At 42.5% G+C, this 24,036-nt stretch overlaps 1 protein-coding gene across 3 annotated transcripts in view; it reads right to left on the bottom strand.

Annotated features, from left to right (window-relative positions):
• Positions 1–24,036, bottom strand: part of LOC139570874 (apoptosis-stimulating of p53 protein 2-like) — a 49,092-nt gene that overhangs the window by 7,180 nt on the left and 17,876 nt on the right. The window contains exons 3-14 of one of the 3 annotated variants that reach the window (XM_071393168.1): positions 22,279–22,392; positions 17,787–17,857; positions 17,169–17,270; positions 14,999–15,158; positions 14,681–14,862; positions 13,053–13,217; positions 12,772–12,813; positions 7,188–7,235; positions 6,332–6,527; positions 2,617–2,727; positions 2,250–2,374; positions 1,632–2,037 (exon numbers count right to left, since the gene is read on the bottom strand). In XM_071393168.1, coding sequence (XP_071249269.1) covers positions 1,632–2,037; positions 2,250–2,374; positions 2,617–2,727; positions 6,332–6,527; positions 7,188–7,235; positions 12,772–12,813; positions 13,053–13,217; positions 14,681–14,862; positions 14,999–15,158; positions 17,169–17,270; positions 17,787–17,857; positions 22,279–22,392 — 1,722 coding nt within the window. The remainder of the gene's footprint in view (positions 1–1,631; positions 2,038–2,249; positions 2,375–2,616; positions 2,728–6,331; positions 6,528–7,187; positions 7,236–12,771; positions 12,814–13,052; positions 13,218–14,680; positions 14,863–14,998; positions 15,159–17,168; positions 17,271–17,786; positions 17,858–22,278; positions 22,393–24,036) is intronic. The other 2 variants (XM_071393169.1, XM_071393171.1) reach the window with 2 other exon arrangements.

The raw sequence follows: 24,036 nt of genomic DNA, 5'->3' as shown, positions 1-24,036 counted from the left end.
TCAGCAGCTCTTTGCTGTATTCTTTGACAGTCTCTCTCTGGTTATGAAGTTATGAAAATCTCACGTATGCCAGTATCAAACTTTGCTGTGGCCGGGGTTGTGATTTGAGCAGTTCGATTGATCACCGCAGTAGGCACACTCAATTTAGCCACAGATCTCCCAGTCTGCCGGGTAGGTGGAGTGAATCTCTTTCAGACAAATGAAATGCATCAAAATGGGAACACTTTGCCTACCCAGTGCGCAGGGCTTCTGAAACAAGTGCAGCTACTGCCAACAGCGCAATACGAATAACACGGAGAAAAAAAAGAGCACAAGCCTTTACGCCTTTATCATTGGCTTTTCTACAGAAATGTTTAGTGATCGACTAGGAGTGCCTTGAAGATTGACCGTTTGGTGACCACTGTACTAGCGTTTCCCCCCCCCTCCGTTCTTCTCCCCTCTGCTCTGTGTACACATGCTGCTCTTCCTTCAGAAAAGCATGCATCACTACTTTGTTCATTTGCACAATTTATCTTGTTCACTTTCGCTTGTAAATGTCCACACTCAGGAAAATTACATTCAGTAGCTACTAGCTAGGCTTGTATAACTTTATGAACTGGATTTCTAATATATATATATATACAGTATATATATTAAATTAAATTAAGGGAAACTAGGAGCACGCTGCATTAAAACAGACAACTGAAGAAAAAGCATTTATTGAAGGAGCTGCTAACCCACTAGAAAGATCTCCACCGTGCCGCAGAGGACAAGCGGGCAGCTATCCAAGGAGAGACTCAACACCTGGAAGACCCCATGGAGGACAATCATACTCCACTCGAGTGATTGCCGATGGAGAAGATGTGTGTCAACATGTCAGGTTGGTGGCTTTGCCCTGAAGGAGATCCACAGGGATGACAGCCTTATGGACTCTTAATACATTGCGAAAGCACACTAAAGACCTCACTTCTGCAGATTGAGACACAGCCAGTCTCAGATAGGGCCAAGGGTTTATTCTGATCATGTGACCTGACCAGTAAAAACTCTAGGTGCTTGTCATATCCTAAATGTAGTTTGTCTTATCATAACCAGGGCATCAAGTTTTTCCTGGCCAGAGCAGAGCAGATCCCTGAGAGTTCATGTCCTCTGTTTCACTCTAGAGGAGAAATCCCACAGGTGAGACTAACTCATTACAAACCTAGTCAGACATATCTGCATATGCAAACCGGTAACAGTAACAGGGTGATGATGAGGATTACTTTGATGTTTTATTTAACGATCGCCATGCCTCGGGGCTTATTACCTTTAATTAGATTCACTAACTGCAGCTTGTTCTGAGTCAGGACCCTCTCCTATCCACTGGCTAAATTCAATTACTGTACTCTCCTAGGTACTTAACATAAGACTTATGGTAGCCTGCTTTGACCTCTCTGTTAGGAGTTACTCTTGCAGTAAGTGTAAAACAGAAAAGAACAGAAACAAGACTGTTTCTAGTACTCTGGTGTTCAGTGAAATGCTTTGGAGCCATGGTTCACACATCTTTCTTGAGTGACAAAGTCTTAAGACAAATAGCCAAATGACTCCAGACAGACAGTAGCCCTGATAAAGTCAACAGGAACAGAAGAGGATCCAGAACTACCAGGTAGTCTTACCACTGACAAATCCGTTGCCGCGGCTCTGGCTCCTGTTGAGAGCCCCCTGCAAGACCGGTGGGAAGGGCTTGCCTGGGGTGGGCTGCTGGGTGTACATGGAGTAGATGGAGCTGGCTGCCAGGGTCTGGGGCTTGATCAGGTCTTTAGGCAGCTCTGGGGTGAAGGGTCTGACAGTGGCGGCCGGAGGGGGGTCCTGCTTTGAGGGCAGGGGCAGGGTCTGGCTCTGGGAGGGGGGCAGGGAGACATGGGCCTGTGGGCCCCCCTGGGATTGCTGGTGCTGGCTGGGAGGCTTGGCCTTGGGGAAGGTGCCTGTGTTGAAGCCTGGCTTGCCATAGGGGGCACCACTGGGGGCTTTAGGTTTACTGGCAACAGGTGGGGGAACCTTAACTGGGGGTTTAGCAGCAGACTGGGGAAAGGAGAACAGAGAGGAGCTGGTTAGACCACAGAGGAATGGCATGCACGCACACACGCACGCACACACAACTGATCAAGGACAACTCCTGATGTCAAGTGTTCATGTTTAAAGAATTTTCAGTTTTCTGACATTCTGGGCACCATCCATTGGGTCTGCAGTAAAAATAGCTTAGGGGCATTCTTGTTGAGATACACAGTTCTTACCTGGGAGTCTCTGACCAGGTCGTCACTGCTCTGGTTCTTGCGGAGGGAGGCGGCGGGCACCTCAGTGGGCTCAAACATGGAAAACGGACGCACCCTCCTGTCCTTCATCATCCCCTCAGTCTCATCTACACACACAACAACACAGGTGTAAAACATAACTATGCAAACATACAGGGAAAACAATAGCAAAACCCTATCTGGACTGTGTGAGTTATTAAGTGCATATTCAAGGAAAGTGAAGTGGCAATTTGAGTCTTCATGTTTGTGTGGGTTCGCAGATATGATTTGGCCACTACATATCTGGTCATCGTGTGGTCGAGTGTACAGTCATATTTATGTGTGGTTGTTGTGCTGTGGGGGTGGTTACCTTGCTCTGTGTTGGGGCTGGAGTGAGAGGTCATTCTGGGCAGTGTGGAGGATGACCCATGACTACTGCTGTTAGGCTCTGGTCCAGAAGGGCCCCACTCTGCCAATTTAGCTGAGAGAGGGGGGTGAGGGTGGTGGTTAGGGAGTTGTGGTTTAAGGGGTGTTTTCTAAAAATGCTTTCAATTGAAACCAATGGAAGGCAAAATATATTTAGAAAGGGTCTGGCCAAAGCTGGGCTATATAGCAATACCCTGTGGCAGGTTCTTTTCTCAGCCGGATTAAGACAGTACAGGAGCGCAAAATGTGGTAGAACTAGCTAGTTCTTTCCATCTTTCTAATTTCCTCAGTAACTGATTTAGACCTGATCGGGACAGCCCGAAACCACATGGTTGTCAGACTGTCAGTTCTGCTGGAGGTAATGTGTTCGTTCCAACGGACCCATTTAGAATGCTGCTCAATCCAGAGTGGAATTAGAATAGCAACTGGCACGGTTTAATTCAACAAACAGGCAGTATTGCCTCACAGCAACACATACAACAACAGAGATCTGGCAGAAAGAGAGATGACGATGACAATACTAACAAAATTTCTTTCTTCCATAACAAACATACCCCCTCAAAGCGTATTTCCACGCCCACACAACTCTCTCTCTCTGTCCATATAGCATCGACTGAAAGGGTAAGAAACAGCAAGCACAAGCGGACACATTCACACAGAGCACACCACACCAGAGGGAGTGTGTACTTTTCATCTTAGCCCGCAGCTCTTTCAGAGGCTTAAGCAAGAACATGGATTCTAAAATAACCAAAAATGCACGAGAGACAAAAAGCAGAGGAGCCTTAGATATCCAGATATCTAGTGTTAAAGATTCGGTCCGTTATAGGCCAGAGCAGGGGGCCCAGTGTGGGCATGGTGAGGGGTGCAGGTCTGGCTGGACCCGGGGCCAGGCAAGGAGACTCCCCGTCGATGGAGGAGAGCTCTGGAGGGGTTTGGACCGGCCGCAGATTCACCTCTTTCCTCCCCTAGGTCTCCTTTTTTTCCCAGATACATAAAAATATACACCAATTTCATTTAAGGACCAACAAATGTACAGCCGTGCCATATAGATAGCAAAATAGTTGGGAAGAGATGTTCGATGTTCAGCTTTTCTTTCCCACTGCATATTGGCTCATCACGCAGAAGTAATTGCATGTAACATCACGGCAGACTGGGGAAAACTTGTTACTTTAACTCCTGTTTTTCTCTCATTTTGCGCTGAAGAGGACGTGTAAAGGAAAAGATGGACCGATGAAATGACTAGTTTTGATTTCATATCATAAATGTTTATTGATGCCTCTCCCTTACACACACACACACACACACACACACACACACACACACACACACACACACACACACACACACACACACACACACACACACACACACACACACACACACACACACACACACACACACACACACACACACACACACACACACACCTCCTTCTACCAGGGTAGTTCTTTAAGGTGGACTGAACGAGTGAGTGATCAAGTGCATGAGTAAGACTGAGTCATTCTGTAGATAATACAAAAAGACCAACCTCTAATGTGCTTTAACTGGTTTTGTGTGTGTGTGTCATTAGTTTGGCATTTATGCAACCTGACTGAATCAAAGCTCTTATTGTCAGTGTTGGGGTCAATTTCCTTACATGTAATTGAATGTAATTGAAGAATCTCTACTGTTGACCAATGACTGAAGAATGGGTGTAGACTTCGGCTACCAAAATCTGTTTGCATGAACAGCCGGAAAAAAACCTTGCTGAAGACCAAAACCCAGCTAGCACAGTGGATCTGGGCCGATTCCGGCTGAGAGTCGGAGCACTCGGCTGAGAGTCAGACTCGGCCGACGTCATGTGGCCTGAGTCTGGGCCGCCTTTGGCAGTATTACTTATGGCTAGGATGTAGGGATTGAGCTCGGGTCGATTCCGGTGTGAGTTATCAGGCCTAAATGTATTACTTGGGGCTCGGGCCGATTCCGGTGACAGTTATCTGGCCCAAATGTATTACTTGGGGCTCGGGCAGATTGGGGCTACTCTCTGGCAGATGAATACACATGCTGCTTTATATAATTAATTAATATTTATTTATTTCCCCATATTTTCCTCATTGTTTCTGTGATCAAAAAATACAATTAACATTTAAATGAAATTCTTTAAGAGTCTTGTGTAGTATTTTAGTATTTTGATACTTGTGCAAGGCAATTGATAAGCATTAAAAACTTTGTAGGTGGAACTTCCCGAGTGGCACAGCGGTCTATGACACAGCGTTGCAGTGCAAACTGCGGTTCTACAGATGCTGGTTCGAGACCCGTGCCGGCCGCAACTGGGAGACCCATGAGGCAATGAACAATTGGCCCAGCGTCGTCCGAGATATGGGAGGGTTTGGCCGGCCGGGAGGTCCGTGTCCCATCACGCTGTAGTGACTCCTGTGGCAGGCTTGGCGCATGCACGCTGACACGGTCACCAGTTGTATGGTGTTTCCTCCGAGACAAAATGTTTTTTGTGGATGGGTATAATTTGTATGTATAAAATGTTTAATAGTAGTATTTAAAATGACTAAATCCGGTAATTTTGTATAGATTTATTTACATTTTCATCGGGTCGCTTCTGGGGGGATTCTGGTAAGATGCCGGCAAAGTCGGCTGAATTCTGGTAGACGGAAACGGCCCGATGTACTTGGGCCGATTCTGGGCAGTCATTCATTTTGATTCCGGGCCGAGTCTGACACCGGGCTGATTCAATCAGTTCTGGCTCCCCGTTAGAGGGCCACTTCTGGGCGGCCCTCATTGCTAGCTGGGAACGAACAGAAACATCACAGAATGTGACAGCATATTCCACCACCATCAACAAAACACCAAATTATGGAATTTCTCATGGAAGAATGGTGTTGCATGATCCTCCAACAGTGTTCCAGACACATGTAGAATCTGGGCATTGAAGCTGTTTTGGCCCAACATCCTATTAAGACTATGTTGATGTTTCCTTTATTTTGGCAGTTACCTGTAGATTAGGTCAATTCATAGTAGCTATTTGACCAATCTGAAGAGGATACTACTGAGCTTTCCCTGGTTCAACCTCTGAATGCACAATCACACAGCAACATGAGGGCTGGTATTCCACCCTGGCAGACATAAGTCACCATTTAGTGGCGGAAGAATTATGGATAAGGAGAAGGTAGGCTATCATCTCAGACGGGCACCACAACACAGCAACATAACTCCTGATTCAAGGTCTGGTAGCTTTTCAATCCCCCTAATGGTTCAGGTTCAAATTAGTAGGGTAATCGAATCCTAGATCTATGGTTAGGGGGATTGGTAGAGGAAGTAGCCACACCAGAGCACCAAGCCCCTAGGTTACCTTCTGAGCTCAGAGTCACTTTACAACCAGAGCCCATCTATCAACCGCGGTATCTCAGAATCCTCAGCTCCTGTTGAGGGTGGGGAACTCAGTCACATGTCAAACCTCTTTCAAGCTCGTCATCTGGATTTTATTTATCACTCAGCTGAGGTAGAGATATAGAGTACCTTAATTAAAAGGAGACTGTGAGCGTGAGAGGTGGAGTGGAGACTTCAGCAGAAGAATTGACAGGCAAACGTTTGCCAGGGCCAAGAGGGAGGAAGTGAGAGGGGAAAGGTGAAATGAACATCTGTAAGGTTAAAGGTCACTGTCGCACCTGTGTTGGCCTCGCCCTGGGGATCTGGTTGTGCAGGCATGTTAGCGGTGCCGTCGGGGTAGACAGCAGGTTTGACCAGCAGCTCGTGTCTCACTGGGCCGCGAGGCATGGTGGACGACTGGATGTACGGGCCGACAGCCGCCACACGAGAAGGACCCTGATGCTGCTGCTGACCACCCGGACCATCAGAGGGCAGCTAGAGGGAGAAAGAGAGATGGAGGGAGGGAGATAGAGAGAGTTAGACAGACAGTCCAGAGCAAGCCAAACACACAGATCCAGCATGTCATCAGTGTGGAGGAACAACAGGGTCACTCACTGACAGACACAGTACGTAAAGAGTGAAAAGTACAGCACAAAAACAGAAATAATACATTTTTTAAGCATCTCCCTCAGCTTAGTAGTAGATTACGCTGTTAGTCTATTTGCCACTATCCTAAATACACATAGGCGTGGTTGAAGTTATGGATGAAAATATGATAAAAGCTCATTTAAGGGAGCTAAACTGTGTTGAAAAATACTCCAACTACCCCACATAAAGCCTGATCAAGTTGAACTCTGAAACATTTAGGAAAAAAACACAGACCAAACTATCAGCTCTCTTTTACGTTCCAATATAACCAAAGTCTTTCTCCGAAAGTTTTTGGTTCAGAAAACAAACTTTAGCAGTTGTGTAAAATGATGTCTTACAGATTAAATAAGTCAAGCCGTGCCCTTTAAAACAAGATCAAATCAACTGCACTCCGCTACTGGAAACAGAAATGCAGATAATCCTACGGCAAATGCTGCTCTACCAAGTCATGCTGAAGAGATCAGTGTGTGTCTATGTCAGGTCCAGCTCTGCCATTAGTTACTGTACCTGGGGATGAGCGTCTTTTGAAGCCCTCTCCTTACCAGGGTAGCCATTCTTGAGAAAACAAAAACACAAAAGGCAACAGCAGTTGAACACACTAGTAGTCAAACCCCATACAAGTACATAAGTCGCTATTGATCAGTTCCTCCCATATGCTCAGACGGAGCGAGGTGAGGTGATTCTAGGCTGACATCTTTCAGGCTAGCGTTTCGCAACCAATGTGTTTGAAACATGCCTTCCAGGTGATGTCAGACAGACCCTTGCTGTGCAGTTGGCCAGAGAGAAGGGTAAACGTAACGGCTCTTTGTGGCCGCCTGAAAAAGCCCTGCTCATTATAATTCGAGGCAGACTGTCACTAAATCCCCTCCTCAAAGAGTCCTGCTCTATTCATCCTTCAGCTTCTCTGCTTTCATCTGTAATAACTACAGTCCATTCATATTACACCTTTACCTCTTCAGCTCTCTCCTTTCTTTACCTCAGCTCTTCCCTTCAACATAGGAGAGAGGACTTCAATAGATGGTGGACTTCTTTAATAATGTATTACATTATTTTCTACTGGTTGTAACTGACAATTAACCTGTCAGTCTATGTCGTTGTTTTTTGTTTGAATTGTTTACGTGTTCGCTACGCGGGGGAAATGGTAAAACAAGCAGAACTACGTGGCTAAGAACTGTTGTAACGGGGATTATTATCGTAGCAACACACTTGTCGAGTGAAGGCAATCCCACACTGTGTTAGCTAGGTTTTTCATGTCTTCGGGTGTAGTTCGTAAAGGTTGAAGCGTGTATGTTAGGATTGTAACGTTATAACAATTAAGGATGAAGTGTAAATTCATGCCAGGAATAAAAAGTGTGACGTTTTTGATTTTCCTCCCTTCTGTAATAAGCAGAAAAATTAAGTATTTTTCCTTTATTCATGTGTTTAATCTGATACTGTTATCTCCAGTTAAACGTTTTTTTATGTATGTAAGCACTTCAGAATTATATAAAGCTAATAAGTGACTCATAAGACAAGAAAGTTGTAAGAGTGTGCTTAACTGTACTTTCATCTATTTTATAGTTCTCACAGAAGGTGATAATTCTGACTAAATCTACAGAATAAAACCGCCAGTTAAAATCAAGGAACGGTTGTGCTCGTGGTTACTGGTGAGAGCTACACTGGTGGTTTTCATGTATATAAAATGATTAAGTATGCCTATTAAGAGAAGGATTAATTCCACTACAGTATGTGGTTGAATTATTCATTCTGTGAGTTTTAGCACTGCAGCTTGGAGGGGGGTCTAATGGCATAGAATGTGTTTTGCTTAGTATACACTTTCATCCAAAGCAGTTTACAAAGCAGACTATTTGTGACTCGTTTCAGGAAACTAGGCGTATGTCGTACGTCACTACTTCACAGGAGCGGCATTTGAACGTAAACATTTATTTTTGATCAGAATGTGTTTTTTGGCAGAAATGCCTTAAAAACAAACTTGTATTCCATCCATAAATATGAAAACAATTATTAAATTACGAGCCTAGTTGGTTTAGCCACGGATAAATACAGGAACCTTCCTGCTAGCCATGATTGGTTGAGATAATGAATGGGCTGGACATGTCGAGAGATGAGTTTGGATTGGTCTGCCATGTAGCGTGCTTCTGTCTATAACGTGAGTGTTGACAGACTTTTCTACCTCGCTGTTTTTGAAAGATATAAAGTTAGCCATTGAGAACTACAAAAGTTTTCTACTTTCCTCAACAACATTGATTCCCTGAATTTAGCCGGCGCTATCGACAGATCAGTTGGAAAAAGTGATGGGCTACTTTCTGCACACACCACGGTCAATGTGAACCGGAGTGACTTGACACAACGCTGGTCAAACAATATGTAGCTACAAACAAAATGGAGTTAAATGGTTCCAGTCTGCCGTGAAGCATTCATCCATGAATACGGGTAAGAGTCTAGCTATATTTTCAGATATGTTTATAATTTGGTCAGAAAGTATTTTTTATTGCAAGTTAAAGCATACTGTTAGTTAGCGAGGAAAGGTTAGCTTGCTGGCTCACTAGCTAACATTACATGTATGATCTGTGTAGTAATATTTTTGGAATCAGAAACCCATTTGCATTGCTAGTTATAGCCTAATGTTAGCTAGCTAACATTGAACCTACTTTGTTAGCTTTAGCTGCCTGCAGATTCATACTACATCTATGACAATGTTTGTATTGGTAGTAGTATGAGTTGGGATTATGCCGGTTCATTGATTAGCTAGCTACATGTCTAAACAAAAATTTGCCAGGTGTGTCAGGTGTGGGGTTGATTGCGGCCATCTACTGGATTCATCTACTGGATGAACATGTGTACATGTCTAGAAAAGTATGACCCATCCACTTAGCTAGATGTGTATGGGGGGTGGTTATAGCATTTCCTTCAGATGACACATCAATTTAGTGTGTCGGGTAAGCGTCATCTATTAATAATAAAATATTTTTATCTGTACACTTCTGTTTTTTATATTGCTACTATGCAAGTAACCACTTCACTGTACCGTTGACACCTGTATATGTGACAAATTAACTTAGATTTTATTTGATTACCACATGGCCTCACATGTGAATCCTTAAAGAGTTGGGTGGGGCTTAAGAGGGTGTGAACGATACTGAATGGGTGTAGACAAAGAGCTCTCCAGAAGGTGTACCAAAACATTCAAGGGACATTTTCTCAAAAGTGGGGTTACAAGTTTATCAACTTCAAAACCAGAATTACTTTCCTATTGTTCCTCAACTGCAGTGTACGATATACCATGCTCTAGCTCTGAGTCTATTTTATCTCATGTAAAAAAACACCATTTCAAATGTGGTCACATTTGTACATATACAGCTTAATATATACTTTATGACATTCTCTATGCAAATATCATATGAACCAGAGAATATTGTGATCAGTGGCATGCACACTTTTAAGGAAACATTTTCAACTTCATATTCATCATCTCCAGCACCATACCAAAATGTGAAAGTGGTGTGTTTCTATGTTAAGTAAAAAACAGGAAGTTAAGTGTTTCTGATGACACCATCTGGCGACACTTATGAAATCTGGTGTGCATCCTGTGATTTTAACCAACTATGAATAGGGCAAAGGTTAGTAGTAGTTGGTTAAAATCACATAATACACACCAGATGATTTTCCGATGACATTATCCAAAAACACTTTGTGGGCATCTTTATGACTACAACACATAGAAACTTGGCATTTTCACATAATATTATGTTGATGTTTGGGTGGTGCAGGAGATTAACATTTTGGGAAATGGCCCTTTAAATTATAATAAAATGTAAAAAATTTAAACTTGGATTAGTAGGCATAAAGTTACTCAAACGGACAGATAAAGTGCCTTCAGAAAGTATTCACACCCATTTACTTTTTCCACATTTTGTCGTGTTACAACCTGAATTTAAAACGGATTCCATTTAGATTTGTTTTTGTCACTGGCCTACACACACAACACTCAATAATGTGGAATTGTGTTTTATGACATTTTTACAACTAAATTAAAAATGAAAAGCTGAAATGTCAACCCTTTGTTATGGCAAGCCTAAATATGTTCAGGAGTAAAAATGTGCTTAACAAGTCACATAATAAGTTGTGTGTGCAATAATAGTGTTTATCATAATTGTTGAATGACTACCTTATCTCTGTACCCCACACATACAATTATATGTAAGGTCCCTCATGCAATGAATTTCAAACACAAATTCAACCACAAAAGACCAGTGAGGGCACCTATTGGTCGATGGATAAAAAATAAAAAAGATATTGAATATCCCTTTGAGCAAAGTGAAGTTATTAATTACACTTGGGTTGGTGTATCAATACACCCAGTCACTAAAAAGATACAGGCGTCCTTCCTAACTCAGTTGCCGGAGAGGAAGGAAACCGCTCAGGGATTTCACCAGTTTATTGGCTGTGATTGGAGAAAACTGAGGATGGATCAACAACATTGTAGTTACAAAGTGTTATGTTTGGGGCAAATCCCCTTTCAAGCATGGTGGTGGCTGCATCATGTTATGGGTATGCTTGTAATTGTTAAGGACTGGGGGATGTTTCAGGATAAATAAACAACAGAATGGAGTTAAGCACAGGCAAAATCCTATAGGAAACCTGGTTCAGTCTGCTCACCATCTGACACTGGTAGATTAATTCACCTTTCAGCAGGACAATAACCTAAAACACAAGGCCAAATCTACACTAGAGGTGTTTACCAAAAAGACAGAATGTTCATGAGTGGCCAAGTTACAGTTTTGACTTAAATCTACAAGAAAATATATGGCAAGACCTGAAAATGGTTGTCAAGCAATGATCAAAAACCAATGACAGAGCTTGAATAATTTTCAAAGGAATAAATGGGCAAATGTTGCACCTTCCAGGTGTGGAAAGCTCCTTGAGACTTAGCCAGAAAGACTCACAGCTGTAATCGCTGCAAAAGGTGCTTCTACAAAGTATTGACTCAGGGGTGTGAATACTTATGTAAAGTAGATATTTCTATATTTCATTTTCAATAAATTTGCTAACATTTCTAAAAACATTTGTTCAGTTTGTAGTTATGAGGTATTGTGTGTAGATGGGTGAAAATATACATATTTAATTAATTTTGAATTCAGGTTCTAACAACAAAATGTGGAATAAGGCAAGGGGTAAGAATACTTTCTGAAGGCACTGTAAATCTAGACTCCCCACATTAAGTTAGTTTGATTGAGATACAACATGATAGAGTTATCAAGGAGGAAAGTAAAGAGTGTTGTCTATTCATTTGACAGTGGTTTTGTTTCTCTATTAAAATACCACTGATCGAGGATAGATTCTGTAAATTGCCCACCACATGAAACATGTAAAATCATAATAAATCATGCCTGGGATTTACTAACGTAATTTAAGAATTTGAGTGCCTGAGCAAATCAGTTTCCATTTGACAAACACTCCTCACCCTTACACGTTGTTCTAGTACACTAATAGCTACAGCAAATCTCATGTGTCCTGACAATTTCCTCACAAAATCTTTCAAAGACAGATTAAAAAGTTCCATGTTTACATAGATTAAAAAGTGCAATGGAAACCACAGGAGTCAAAAACAATTCAGAGGAAGAGGAGCAGAGAGATACCAGGCAGTGATACCATCTCCTCTGGCATTCCTGTCTGTCTGCCTGCCTGCCTAAGCTCTAGTCTCCTCCCCTCTCCTGGAGTTGTTTTTGCCAAGTTGGGCTGAAGAGAGGGAATGTTGAGTGTAAACTGAGATAGCAAAATCAACCCTGTGACAAGGATCAAAACAATGATTCATTCCACCAGTGTCCTTCAATCCGGATCTTTGGGAGCCACCTGGGTGCAGGCTTTTGCTCCAGCCAAGCACTAAAATACCTTAATCAGGTGTTAGTACTGGACTGGGAGAAGCCCCCACTCTGTGGGTCCCAGGGACGAGGGTTGAAGAACACTGAATAGAGAGAGATTGAAAAAGTGAACTGTGGAAGGAGATATCTGAGGGTATTTCAGTCCTGTGAGTCAGTGATTTGTTTGTCAGTGTAGAAAGGCAGCAAGAGACAGGTTTGAGGAGTCTTACTTTTTTGATAGAGGCCGGCTCTGAGGGCCAGGGCATCTGGGGCTTTCAGAGGTAAACAAAATACAGTTGTGTTTATACTCTACAGCCCCAAGGGGGCGCTCAGGTTATCAATTTTGATGGGGTGTGCTTCACTATAAACATTTGCATTTCTTTCACAAAGTCTTAAGATGTCAAAGTAGGTGTTCTGACTCATGTGTGTGCATGTGTGTGTGCGAGAGCGCATGCGTTTGTGCGTGTACAGTATGTGTGCATGTACACTATGTGCGTGTGTGTACACTCACAGGCAGATTCTCTTTCTGCTGCAGAGCGGCCTTCTTCTTCCAGAGGCGGTCTCGGAGCTCACTGACCCTTTTGTCCATAGAGGCCACCTCCAGGTTGCGCTTGTTCAGACTGTCTCTCTGATGCTGCAGCTTGGAGTTCTGTTCCTGGTTCAGCTTGTTACGCAGCTAGAGGGGACAAGAGGTGCCATGTCAGAGAGCTGAACTAGGATGGAGGACAGGGTAAAGGGAATACAGTGCGCCATCAGAAGTGTTCATACACCTTGACTTATTCCACATTTTGTTGTGTTACAGTCTGAATTAAAAATTGCTAAAATGTATTTTGTTTCTCACCCATCTACACCCAATACCCCATAATGTGAAAACATGTTTTTAGAAATTTTAGCAAATTTACTGAAAATGAAATACAGAAATATATGATTTACATAAGTATTCAGACCCCTGAGTAAATAAATGTTAGAATCACCTTTGGCAGCGATTACAGCTGTGAGTCTTTCTGGGTAAGTCTCTAAGAGCTTTACATACCTGGATTGTACAATACAATTGCACATTATTCTTTAAAAAAATTCTTCAAGCTCTGTCAAGTTGGTTGCTGATCATTGCTAGACAGCAATTTTCAAGTCTTGCCATAGATTTTCAAGCCGTTTTAAGTCAAAACTGTAATTAGGCCACTCAGGAACATTCAATGTCGTCTTGGTAAGCAACTCCAGTGTATATTTGGGCTTGTGATTTAGGTTATTGTCCTTCTGAAAGGTGAATTTGTTTCCAAGTGTCTGTTGGAAAGTAGACTGAACTAGGTTTTTAGGAAGGACGCCTGTATGTTTGTAGTGACTGAGTGTTAATTAATTAATTATTCATTAATTATTAATTAATAACTTCACCATGCTGAAATGAATATTCAATGTCAGCTTTTTAAAAATTTTACCCATCTACCAATAGATGCTCTTCTCTGTGAGGCATTGGAAACCTCCCTGGTCTGTGGTTGAATCGGTGTTTGAAATGCACTGCTTGAATGACGGACCTTACAGATAATTGTATGTGTGGAGTACAGAGATGAGGTAGTCATTCAAATATCATGTTAAACACTATTATTGCACAAAGAGTGAGTCCATGCAACTTATGTGACTTGTTAAGCAAATTATTAGTCTTAAACTTATTTAGGCTTGCCGTAACAAAGGGGTTGAATACTTATTAACTTAAGACATTTCAGCTCCTCATTTTTAATTCATTTGTAAACATTTCGAAAAACATTATTCCACTTTGACATTATGGGGTACTGTGTGTAGGCCAGTGACAAAAAAATAATAATAATCGCAATTTAATTTTAAATTCAGGCTGTAAAAGAACAAAATGTCGAAAAAGTCAAGGGGTGTGAATACTTTCTGAAGGCACTGTATGAGGCTATGAACCAGTGGTTCTGATGGCTCAGTTGATTAGTTATGGCATGGTAGTAGAGATAGTTAAGGGTTTGAGTCCCACACAAGCCACATACAAAATGTACGTGATTTGGAATCAGACCTTGGTTAAATAGCATGCATATGTAAAACACTTTCTAACAACTGAGCACCTGGGATTTAGTTCAAGTGCAATGGAATTTTCAATTGTCCCACATCTGCAAACTCCAATCACACCTGTAGCTCCTTGTAGAGGCGGTCCAGTTCAGCCACAGAGCTCTGGTTGTCGTGGAAGGAGTCCATCTTGCCGTTCTTGAGCATCTCCAGCTGTCTGCTGAGCTCCTCCACCTTGGACACAGCCACCACCAGCTCCTTCTGCTTCTGTTGGAACAGACTGTTCATCTGCTCTATCTCCTCCACTAAAGATGAGAGAGAGAGGAGGTTAGAACCAATCGATCAGTCAGTCATCCTACACAAATCCCCCAATCAATTCACCGCTCAATCAATCCAAACAACAACCAATCCCTCGCCCATTCATAGCAACACTGTGCTCACCTAGCTTGCCGTTGCTGAGGCGTTTTTGCTCCACCTGGCCCTTGAGGGCCCGGACCTTCTTCAGCCTGGTCTCCTGGTTCTCCACATTCTCCTTGAGACGCTGCAACTTCTCCTGCTCCGACGCTTGCTGCTGCTGCCTCATGTAGCGCAGACGCTGCTCCTATAGACAGGGGGAGTCGAGAGGAGAGAGGAGAGATTGCGTTATTACAGTGTTTTTGCTGCCTCTGCTGTGGCTTCAGGTAGCAGACACTGCTCCTGTGGAGGGGAGAGTAAGAGAAAAGAAAGAGGATGGTTACGGAGGCTTGCTGTTTTATAAACCATAGCAGCTGCTCCTACACCTTCCCTGAACAAAGTCATTTCTTTACTTCATCATTTAATTGACAGCCTACTATATAATTTTAAATGTATGTACATTTTGGTGTATCTATGACCTGTTTTCAATTATATTAAATGCTGCTTTTCTGGCATGCTATCCTGCCAAACATACAGTACCTGTCATTAGTTATAATTGAACATTTGAATATCACTACAGTCAAAGTTTAACAATGAACTACTCATTGTGCCATAAACGTGACATGAATCTCCTGAGAAAGGTTATACTTTAAAACAATAGTGTATTTTCCAGCAACGCTCTCCTGGTTGATCAAATCAAATCAAGCTTTATTTATACAGCACATTTCAGACATGGAATGCAGTAAGGCATGGATGAGATGCAGAAAATAGTAAAAATAAAGAAAAACCCTTGAATGAGTAGGTGTCCAAACTGGTACTGTATATGCCAACTTGCTCTCTCAGAATAGCATAACGGACCTGCAACTTTGACTTTCTCCACTTCCGCTCGGCCTTTCTGCAATTTCTCTTAAATTGATTAGTTTCCTCACTCATCCAAGTGGCCTTTTTCAACTTTACTGGAGCTATGGCATCAATGGTTGCCCTTAATTTGCTATTAAAGTTATCAATTAAATCATCACAAGAGGAAGGTGGAGTATCACTCAAGACAATGACTTTAGCATAGTTCTTAAGGACAATAGACAATAGTTCAGATACATCAGTAAAGAAAGTGGGTTAGTGCCTTGGTGATCTATACAGGGTTATGGCCAGTACTGGTGGCTGACATTTAAAGAGTAAAACATGATGCTTAAAACACCCAAAGTTGCCAAACGAAATGTCCTTACAGCGGAGAGCATTAGTAAAAAATAGAGGCTGACCCCACACCCTTTTTCCCCTTTTCTGTTAGAATATGAAAAGCTGTAGTCCGGGGGGTAAGATTCAATAAGAGCAGCACTACAGTCTGATGACAGCCATGTTTCAATGAGACACATGCAATCAACTTTGCGCTCAGTAATGGAGGTCATTCACAAGAAAGCACACACACACACACACACACACTACATTGACACTCCCACACAAAACCCGACAATTCAAACACACACACACACACACACACACACACACACACACACTTTTACATTCATAATTTGCTGCTGCTACTGTTCTTTGTTTTACTATTATTGTTATCTATCCTGATGCCTAGTCACTTTACCCTGCCTTCGTGTACATATCTACCTCACATTCCGCGTACCTTGGCACATCGATCTGGTACTGGTACTCCCTGTATATAGCTCCATTCTTGTGCATTTTATTTTATTCCTTGTCTTACTATTTTATTAAATGTTTTTTATTATTATTATTTTAAATTCTGCATTGTTGGGAAGGGATCATAAGCAAGCATTTCACTGTAAAGTCTACACCAGTTGTATTTGGTGCATGTGACATAACATGTTTTGATTTTCCTGTTTGTTAGCTTCTCCATCACTCCACCTGCTCAAGGTCATCCCATGAACCAGATGCTTCATCAAAAGGGTTATCTTGCAATCTCTTCCTATTCCTTAAAAACCTTTTTCGCTCCCTGATAATTCCCCCTTCTCAACTTTTCTCTATCACTTTGTCCTCACCTTTAATCGTCCCTCTTTGTCTCTCACCCCATCTCTGTTTTTCAATCTCTCCTTTATTTCCATTACTTTACCCACCCTCTTTCACTTTCTCTTGCTCTCTCAGCATCTCCGTCTTTCATCCGACCCCACTTGCTCGCCCTTGCATTCTTTCTTCATCCATGTCTCATTAGCCCCTTTCCATCCCCCCTCTCTTTCTTTCTACCCTCCCTCGTTACCTTGGAGGCGAGGAGTTGCTGCTGTGCATCTATCTGCTGCTGCTGTCTGGCAGCCATTTCCTGCAGCTCAGCCAGAGTCATGTCCATCCGTGGGGCCGACACCTGCACAACAGAAAGAGAGTCAGCTACACACTCCAACGCGCACGCACACACACACGGGAGTTGGCAAAGTAAGACAAACACCGAATAGTCTACGTACAAACACCCTCTCTCTCTCACTCTAAAACAAGGGAAATATGTGTTTTGCATCTGTTAGGACAGGCCTGAAGCCAAGTAGAACAAGTACAGTCTCTGCATGTGGGTAAATAGCACAAGCTCAAATATAGGGATTTTTTTTGTGCAATTGGTGACACAGGAGTAACCAAACCTGTTTTTCCCGCTCCTTCTCTTTGGAAGCTATAGCTGTTACAGGTTTAAAGTCTGAAACTAACACCAGCATACCAAGAGCAGGGAGAGGAAATGGTCAAACATAGCCCAGTCCAACGACTCATAGGATAGGAAATGTACATGTACACTCTGCAATTAGCAACTGTATACTGCACAAAGTGAGTGACTGAATGAAACACTTTTCAAAAGGTCTCCAAGTGTTTGTCTAAAGTCAATGGTTTCGGGACTCACCCCGTTCTCCATCCGTCTATCTGAGGAGCTCTTCACTCCATTCCTCTTTGAGTCTGATCCTCGGGAGCCACCTGAAACACATGTTCAAAACCTCAGTCAAAGACACTCGGAGAGAAGAGTAAAGTAGCAGAAGTTTTCTGGGGGACTGGAAACATGAAAAAGCCACCAAGTCTGTTTTGGAAACTATGAGAAACTCTTGAAAAGTGTTTGTTGGAATTACAGATGATATGAGTGACTGAAAAAGTGATTGCTCGCTCAGATACCATACACTGACACACGTTCTGCAAAAGGTTCCTTCAGCTGGAGAGTAGGGTTCAAAAGGAGGTTACACAAATACAGACTGGCCAGCATTAGCAACGAGCTAAACCACTCAGCCAGCACAAAGAGATCAGTGTCGCCAGAGACAGGTCATAATCTCCAAATTTACTACAGCACTCTGGGTTTCTGAGGAGCTGCTCATCGAGTCAGAATGTGTGTATGTGCACATGCGTAGCGTATTTGTGTGGTTGGGGAGGTTTTAGGGAGCCAATGAACCTGATCTAATCCCTTGAGCACCGGCCCTAGATAAAGCCTTTACCAAGTAACTTAAATAATAGTTTTGGACAACCTCTGTTACAATCATGGGCTATGCCTGGGGACTACTCAGGGGCAAAATAATACGCTAAACTAACTCTGGATAAATAATTAGCCTACAAGCTAATGATATCACATTGGCAAATTAACTTAATAGGCTACTTTGTTAACTTAATGGAGCAAATAGCCATCTCTTTTGGTAGCTAGCTAAGCTCACTTTATGAGAAAGAAGAAAGGAGATGGGAGAAAAAAAGGCTAAGCTCTCCCTATAGGAGAAAACACAATGCTTAGTTAGCTGATTGTATCACAAGGCTAACTAACAAGGCTAACTAACTCTATCGGAAAGAACGCAATGGGCACCAACTACGAAGACATGGCCTAAGTACAAACAAGCTAACAGTGTGGGGAAAAAAGAGCAGGCTAAAATGGCCAGAAAGGAAAACAGCCATCTAATCCCAGAGCCAGATCAAAGCTGTGAGGGGTCAAGGGCTTAGTAGTTACGCAATGAGGGGCTGAGAGGATCCCCACCACCAGAGGACTAACTCATTTATAGAGATGTAATTTCAACACCCCTTCACAATGACAGCCCTGGAGCATTAGGTCAATGAAGGCTTGTCTGGGATTTGAAGACTTGTAATAGAAAACTGTAGGCATACAGTGGGGAGAACAAGTATTTGATACACTGCTGATTTTGCATATTTTCCTACTTACAAAGCATGTAGAGGTCTGTAATTTTTATCATAGGTACACTTCAACTGTGAGAGACGGAATCTAAAACAAAAATCCAGAAAATCACATTGTATGATTTTTAAGTAATTAATTAGCATTTTATTGCATGACATAAGTATTTGATACATCAGAAAAGCAGAACTTAATATTTGGTACAGAATCCTTTGTTTGCAATTACAGAGATCATACGTTTCCTGTAGTTCTTGACCAGGTTTGCACACACTGCAGCAGGGATTTTGGCCCACTCCTCCATACAGACCTTCTCCAGATCCTTCAGGTTTCGGGGCTGTCGCTGGGCAATACGGACTTTCGGCTCCCTCCAAAGATTTTCTATTGGGTTCAGGTCTGGAGACTGGCTAGGCCACTCCAGGACCTTGAGATACTTCTTACGGAGCCACTCCTTAGTTGCCCTGGCTGTGTGTTTCGGGTCGTTGTCATGCTGGAAGACCCAGCCACGACCCATCATCAATGCTCTTACTGAGGGAAGGAGGTTGTTGGCTAAGATCTCGCAATACATGGCCCCATCCATCCTCCCCTCAATACGGTGCAGTCGTCCTGTCCCCTTTGCAGAAAAGCATCCCCAAAGAATTATGTTTCCACCTCCATGCTTCACGGTTGGGATGGTGTTCTTGGGGTTGTACTCATCCTTCTTCTTCCTCCAAACACGGCGAGTGGAGTTTAGACCAAAAAGCTCTATTTTTGAATCATCAGACCACATGACCTTCTCCCATTCCTCCTCTGGATCATCCAGATGGTCATTGGCAAACTTCAGACGGGCCTGGACATGCGCTGGCTTGAGCAGGGGGACCTTGCGTGCGCTGCAGGATTTTAATCCATGACGGCGTAGTGTGTTACTAATGGTTTTCTTTGAGACTGTGGTCCCAGCTCTCTTCAGGTCATTGACCAGGTCCTGCCGTGTAGTTCTGGGCTGATCCCTCACATTCCTCATGATCATTGATGCCCCACGAGGTGAGATCTTGCATGGAGCCCCAGACCGAGGGTGATTGACCGTCATCTTGAACTTCTTCCATTTTCTAATAATTGTGCCAACAGTTGTTGCCTTCTCACCAAGCTGCTTGGCTATTGTCCTGTAGCCCATCCCAGCCTTGTACAGGTCTACAATTTATCCCTGATGTCCTTACACAGCTCTCTGGTCTTGGCCATTGTGGAGAGGTTGGAGTCTGTTTGATTGAGTGTGTGGACAGGTGTCTTTTATACAGGTAACGAGTTCAAACAGGTGCAGTTAATACAGGTAATGAGTGGAGAACTGGAGGGCTTCTTAAAGAAAAACTAACAGGTCTGTGAGAGCCGGAATTCTTACTGGTTGGTAGGTGATCAAATACTTATGTCATGCAATAAAATGCAAATTAATTATTTAAAAATCATACAATGTGATTTTCTGGATTTTTGTTTTAGATTCCGTCTCTCACAGTTGAAGTGTACCTATGATAAAAATTACAGACCTCTACATGCTTTGTAAGTAGGAAAACCTGCAAAATCGGCAGTGTATCAAATACTTGTTCTCCCCACTGTATGTGGATCAAGGGGGTCTTAGGCTTCTGTTGTACAATCCATGTATTGTGGGGAGGGAGGGCCATCCGAGTTTCTACTTTCTAACAACTTGTTACGTAATTGATAACAGGCCTGTGTCTTTACACTGTCTGGTGTGTTTATGAACATGTGTATATACAGTACAAGTCCAAAGTTTGGACACACCTACTCATTCAAGGGTTTTTCTTTATTTTTACTATTTTCTACATTGTAGAATAATAGTGAAGACATCCCAACTATGAAATGACAGCTTTGCACACTCTTGGCATTCTCTCAACCAGCTTCACCTGGAATGCTTTTCCAACAGTCCTGAAGGAGTTATATGCTGAGCACTTGTTGGCTGCTTTTCTTTCACTCTGCGCTCTAACTCATCCCAAACCATCTCAATTGAGTTGAGGTCGGGTGATTGTGGAGGCCAGGTCATCTGATGCAGCACTCCATCACTCTCCTTCTTGGTTAAATAGCCCTTACACAGCCTGGAGGTCTGTTGGGTCATTGTCCTGTTGAAAAACAAATAATAGTCCCACTAAGCGTAAACCAGATGGGATGGCGTATCGCTGCAGAATGCTGTTGTAGCCATGCTGGTTAAGTGTGCCTTGAATTCTAAATAAATCACTGGCAGTGTCACCAACAAAGCACCCCTACACCATCACACCTTCTTCTCCGTGCTTCACGGTGGGAACCACACATGCAGAGATCATCCGTTCACCTACTCTGCGTCTCACAAAGACAAGGCGGTTGGAACCAAACTCATCAGACCAAAAGGACAGATTTCCACCGGTCTAATGTCCATTGCTCGTGTTTCTTGGCCCAAGCAAGTCTCTTCTTCTTACTCATGTCCTTTAGTAGTGGTTACTTTGAAGCAATTTGACCATGAAGGCCTGATTCACGCAGTCTTCTCTGAACAGTTGATGTTGAGATGTGTCTTCTACTTGAACTCTGAAGCATTTATTTGGGCTGCAATTTCTGAGCCTGGTAACTCTAATGAACTTATCCTTTGCAGCAGAGGTAACTCTGGGTCTTCCTTTCCTGTGGCGGTCCTCATGAGAGGCAGTTTCAACACAGCGCTTAATGCTTGACGGATTGACGGATTGACGGACCTTCATGTCTTAAAGTAATGATGGACTGTCATTTCTCTTTTCTTACTTGAACTATTCTTGCCATAACATGGACTTGGTCTTTTGCCAAATAGGTCTATCTTCTGAATACCACCCCTACCTTGTCACAGCACAACTGATTGGCTCAAACGCATTAAGAAGGAAAGAAATTCCACAAATTAACAAGGCACACCTGCTAATTGAAAAACATTCCAGGTGACTACATCATGAAGCTGGTTGAGAGAATGCCAAGAGTGTGCAAAGCTGTCATCAAGGCAAAGGGTGGCTACTTTGAAGGTTCTCAAATATAAAATATATTTTTGATTTAACACTTGTTTTGGTTACTACATGATTCTATATGTGTTATTTAATCGTTTTGATGTCTTCACTATAATTCTACAATGCAGAAAATAGTAAAAATAAAGAAAAACCCTTGAATGAGTAGGTGTGTCCAAACTTTTGACTGGTACTGTATGTGTGGTGTGTGGCATGCTTTTGTTCTTCTGTATCCATCTCATCCTGTTAGGTGGTTGGGAACTAACCTGATTCTCTGCTGGGCGCTCGGTCGTGACGCAGGAAGAAGCGCACCTCTGCCCTGTGCTGTCCCCAGCGCTGAAGCACGTCCAACATCCGCTCCCCATCTCCTACAGGTCGCTCTGATGGGAGTGGAGGTGGGGAAGAGAAGAAGGTGTTAGACTAGAGAACACACACTCACAGGTTTAGGATGTTATGGAATCGAGTTAGTGGTGCTTGGGGTAACAATAAACCAGCACAAATATTTGCACCCCCCAAGATTTGGAAATAATGACATGGGCACCTCCTATAAAATGAAAAAGTTTAAACCCACTATCATCCTAAAAAAGATCAGTGTTTAATTCTAACCCTGCCTAGCAGTATTGATGTGTTTTACATCATTGGTTTAAAGTGACAGGAGTAGAACAAATGTACACGCATGCAACTTCAAATCCAGCATCCATGCATTGGACAAACATACATTCATCTGTAAATGTTAGTAATTTAATCTCAAAAGAAAAGCAGTCAATGTGTGTGTCGTATGACACGTGTCGTGTGGTTTGTGAATCCGATCAGACCCCACTGACTGACTGGGGGAGGCTAGTCTACATTTTGAGGATATGCATTTAATCAAGACTTAAGTAGCAAAACTTGAAATTGTGTTTTTTTTTAACATTGGATAAAAGTAGAGACATAGCTAGAAAATGGTACATCATACACTACAGCTGAGGAACACTGGGAAAGTCATTCTGCTTTAAAAGTTGAAAAACGTGTAACCCCACTTGAGAAAATGGCCCTTTGTCATGTATACACAGGGAGTCAGGAAGCAGGTGCAGAAGGAGAGTTGAATAACAATGATGAAAGGCAAATGAACAAAACAGGAGTTGCGTACTGAACATGAAAACAAACCAATACTGCCTGAAGACTGAGGCTACTGAGGGCTAAATAAAAGGGGAAGTAATCAAGGTACTGATGAAGTCCAGTTGTGCATAACGATGGTTGCCAGGTGTGTGTAATGTGGGTTGCATAACTGGTATAATTTAACGCCAATAAACCTATCCGTTTGAACATGAATTCAGTATATGTCAATCTAGCAAACCAGGCAACAAAACGCAACTTTCTAAGCAATGTTTTGGTTCGTTTCTAGCTTGTTAGCTAGCTAGCAAAATGTTAAGTTAGCAGGCTAGCCAGTTCAAATAATGACCACATTATATAGCTGACAACGTCTTAACTTCAGCTAATTTGTATTCATTATTACAGGAAAATAAACTCACAACAAGATCATTATTTACAAGTTGATGGCAAGCTAATTACAGAAAATAGTTTATGGATGTGATCATGACGAAATAAAAGCAGGGCATTCTCCCGGAGAATTTTAGAACTTGGCCTAACGTTGTATCCTAATTTGAATTTGGCGCAGGTCATGTTGTTCTTCACATTACTATCTCTGGTAAACACACACTATATCAACTAAAATCTAAATGTACTTGTCACAGGATACAGAAGGTGTAAACGATACAGTGAAATGGTACCTTGCATAGTGGAGTCTTTTGTTTAGACATGTAGCAATTCAAATGGCTCTGAGATACAAATAATATTACTACACAGATCATACATGTAACTTTAGCTAGTGAGCCAGCTAGGTCATGTTAACTAGCTAGCTAACAGTACTCTTTAACTTGTTGGAAACGACTTTCGGATAAAATTAGAGAAACTTATAATATCTGAAAATGTAGCAAACTAGACTCAATTACCAGTAACCATGGATGAACTCTTCTCCCTCTCTG

Source organism: Salvelinus alpinus, chromosome 3, assembly GCF_045679555.1.
Source record: "Salvelinus alpinus chromosome 3, SLU_Salpinus.1, whole genome shotgun sequence".
Taxonomy (NCBI): domain Eukaryota; kingdom Metazoa; phylum Chordata; class Actinopteri; order Salmoniformes; family Salmonidae; genus Salvelinus; species Salvelinus alpinus.
This window is presented reverse-complemented; position numbering and strand designations above follow the sequence as displayed.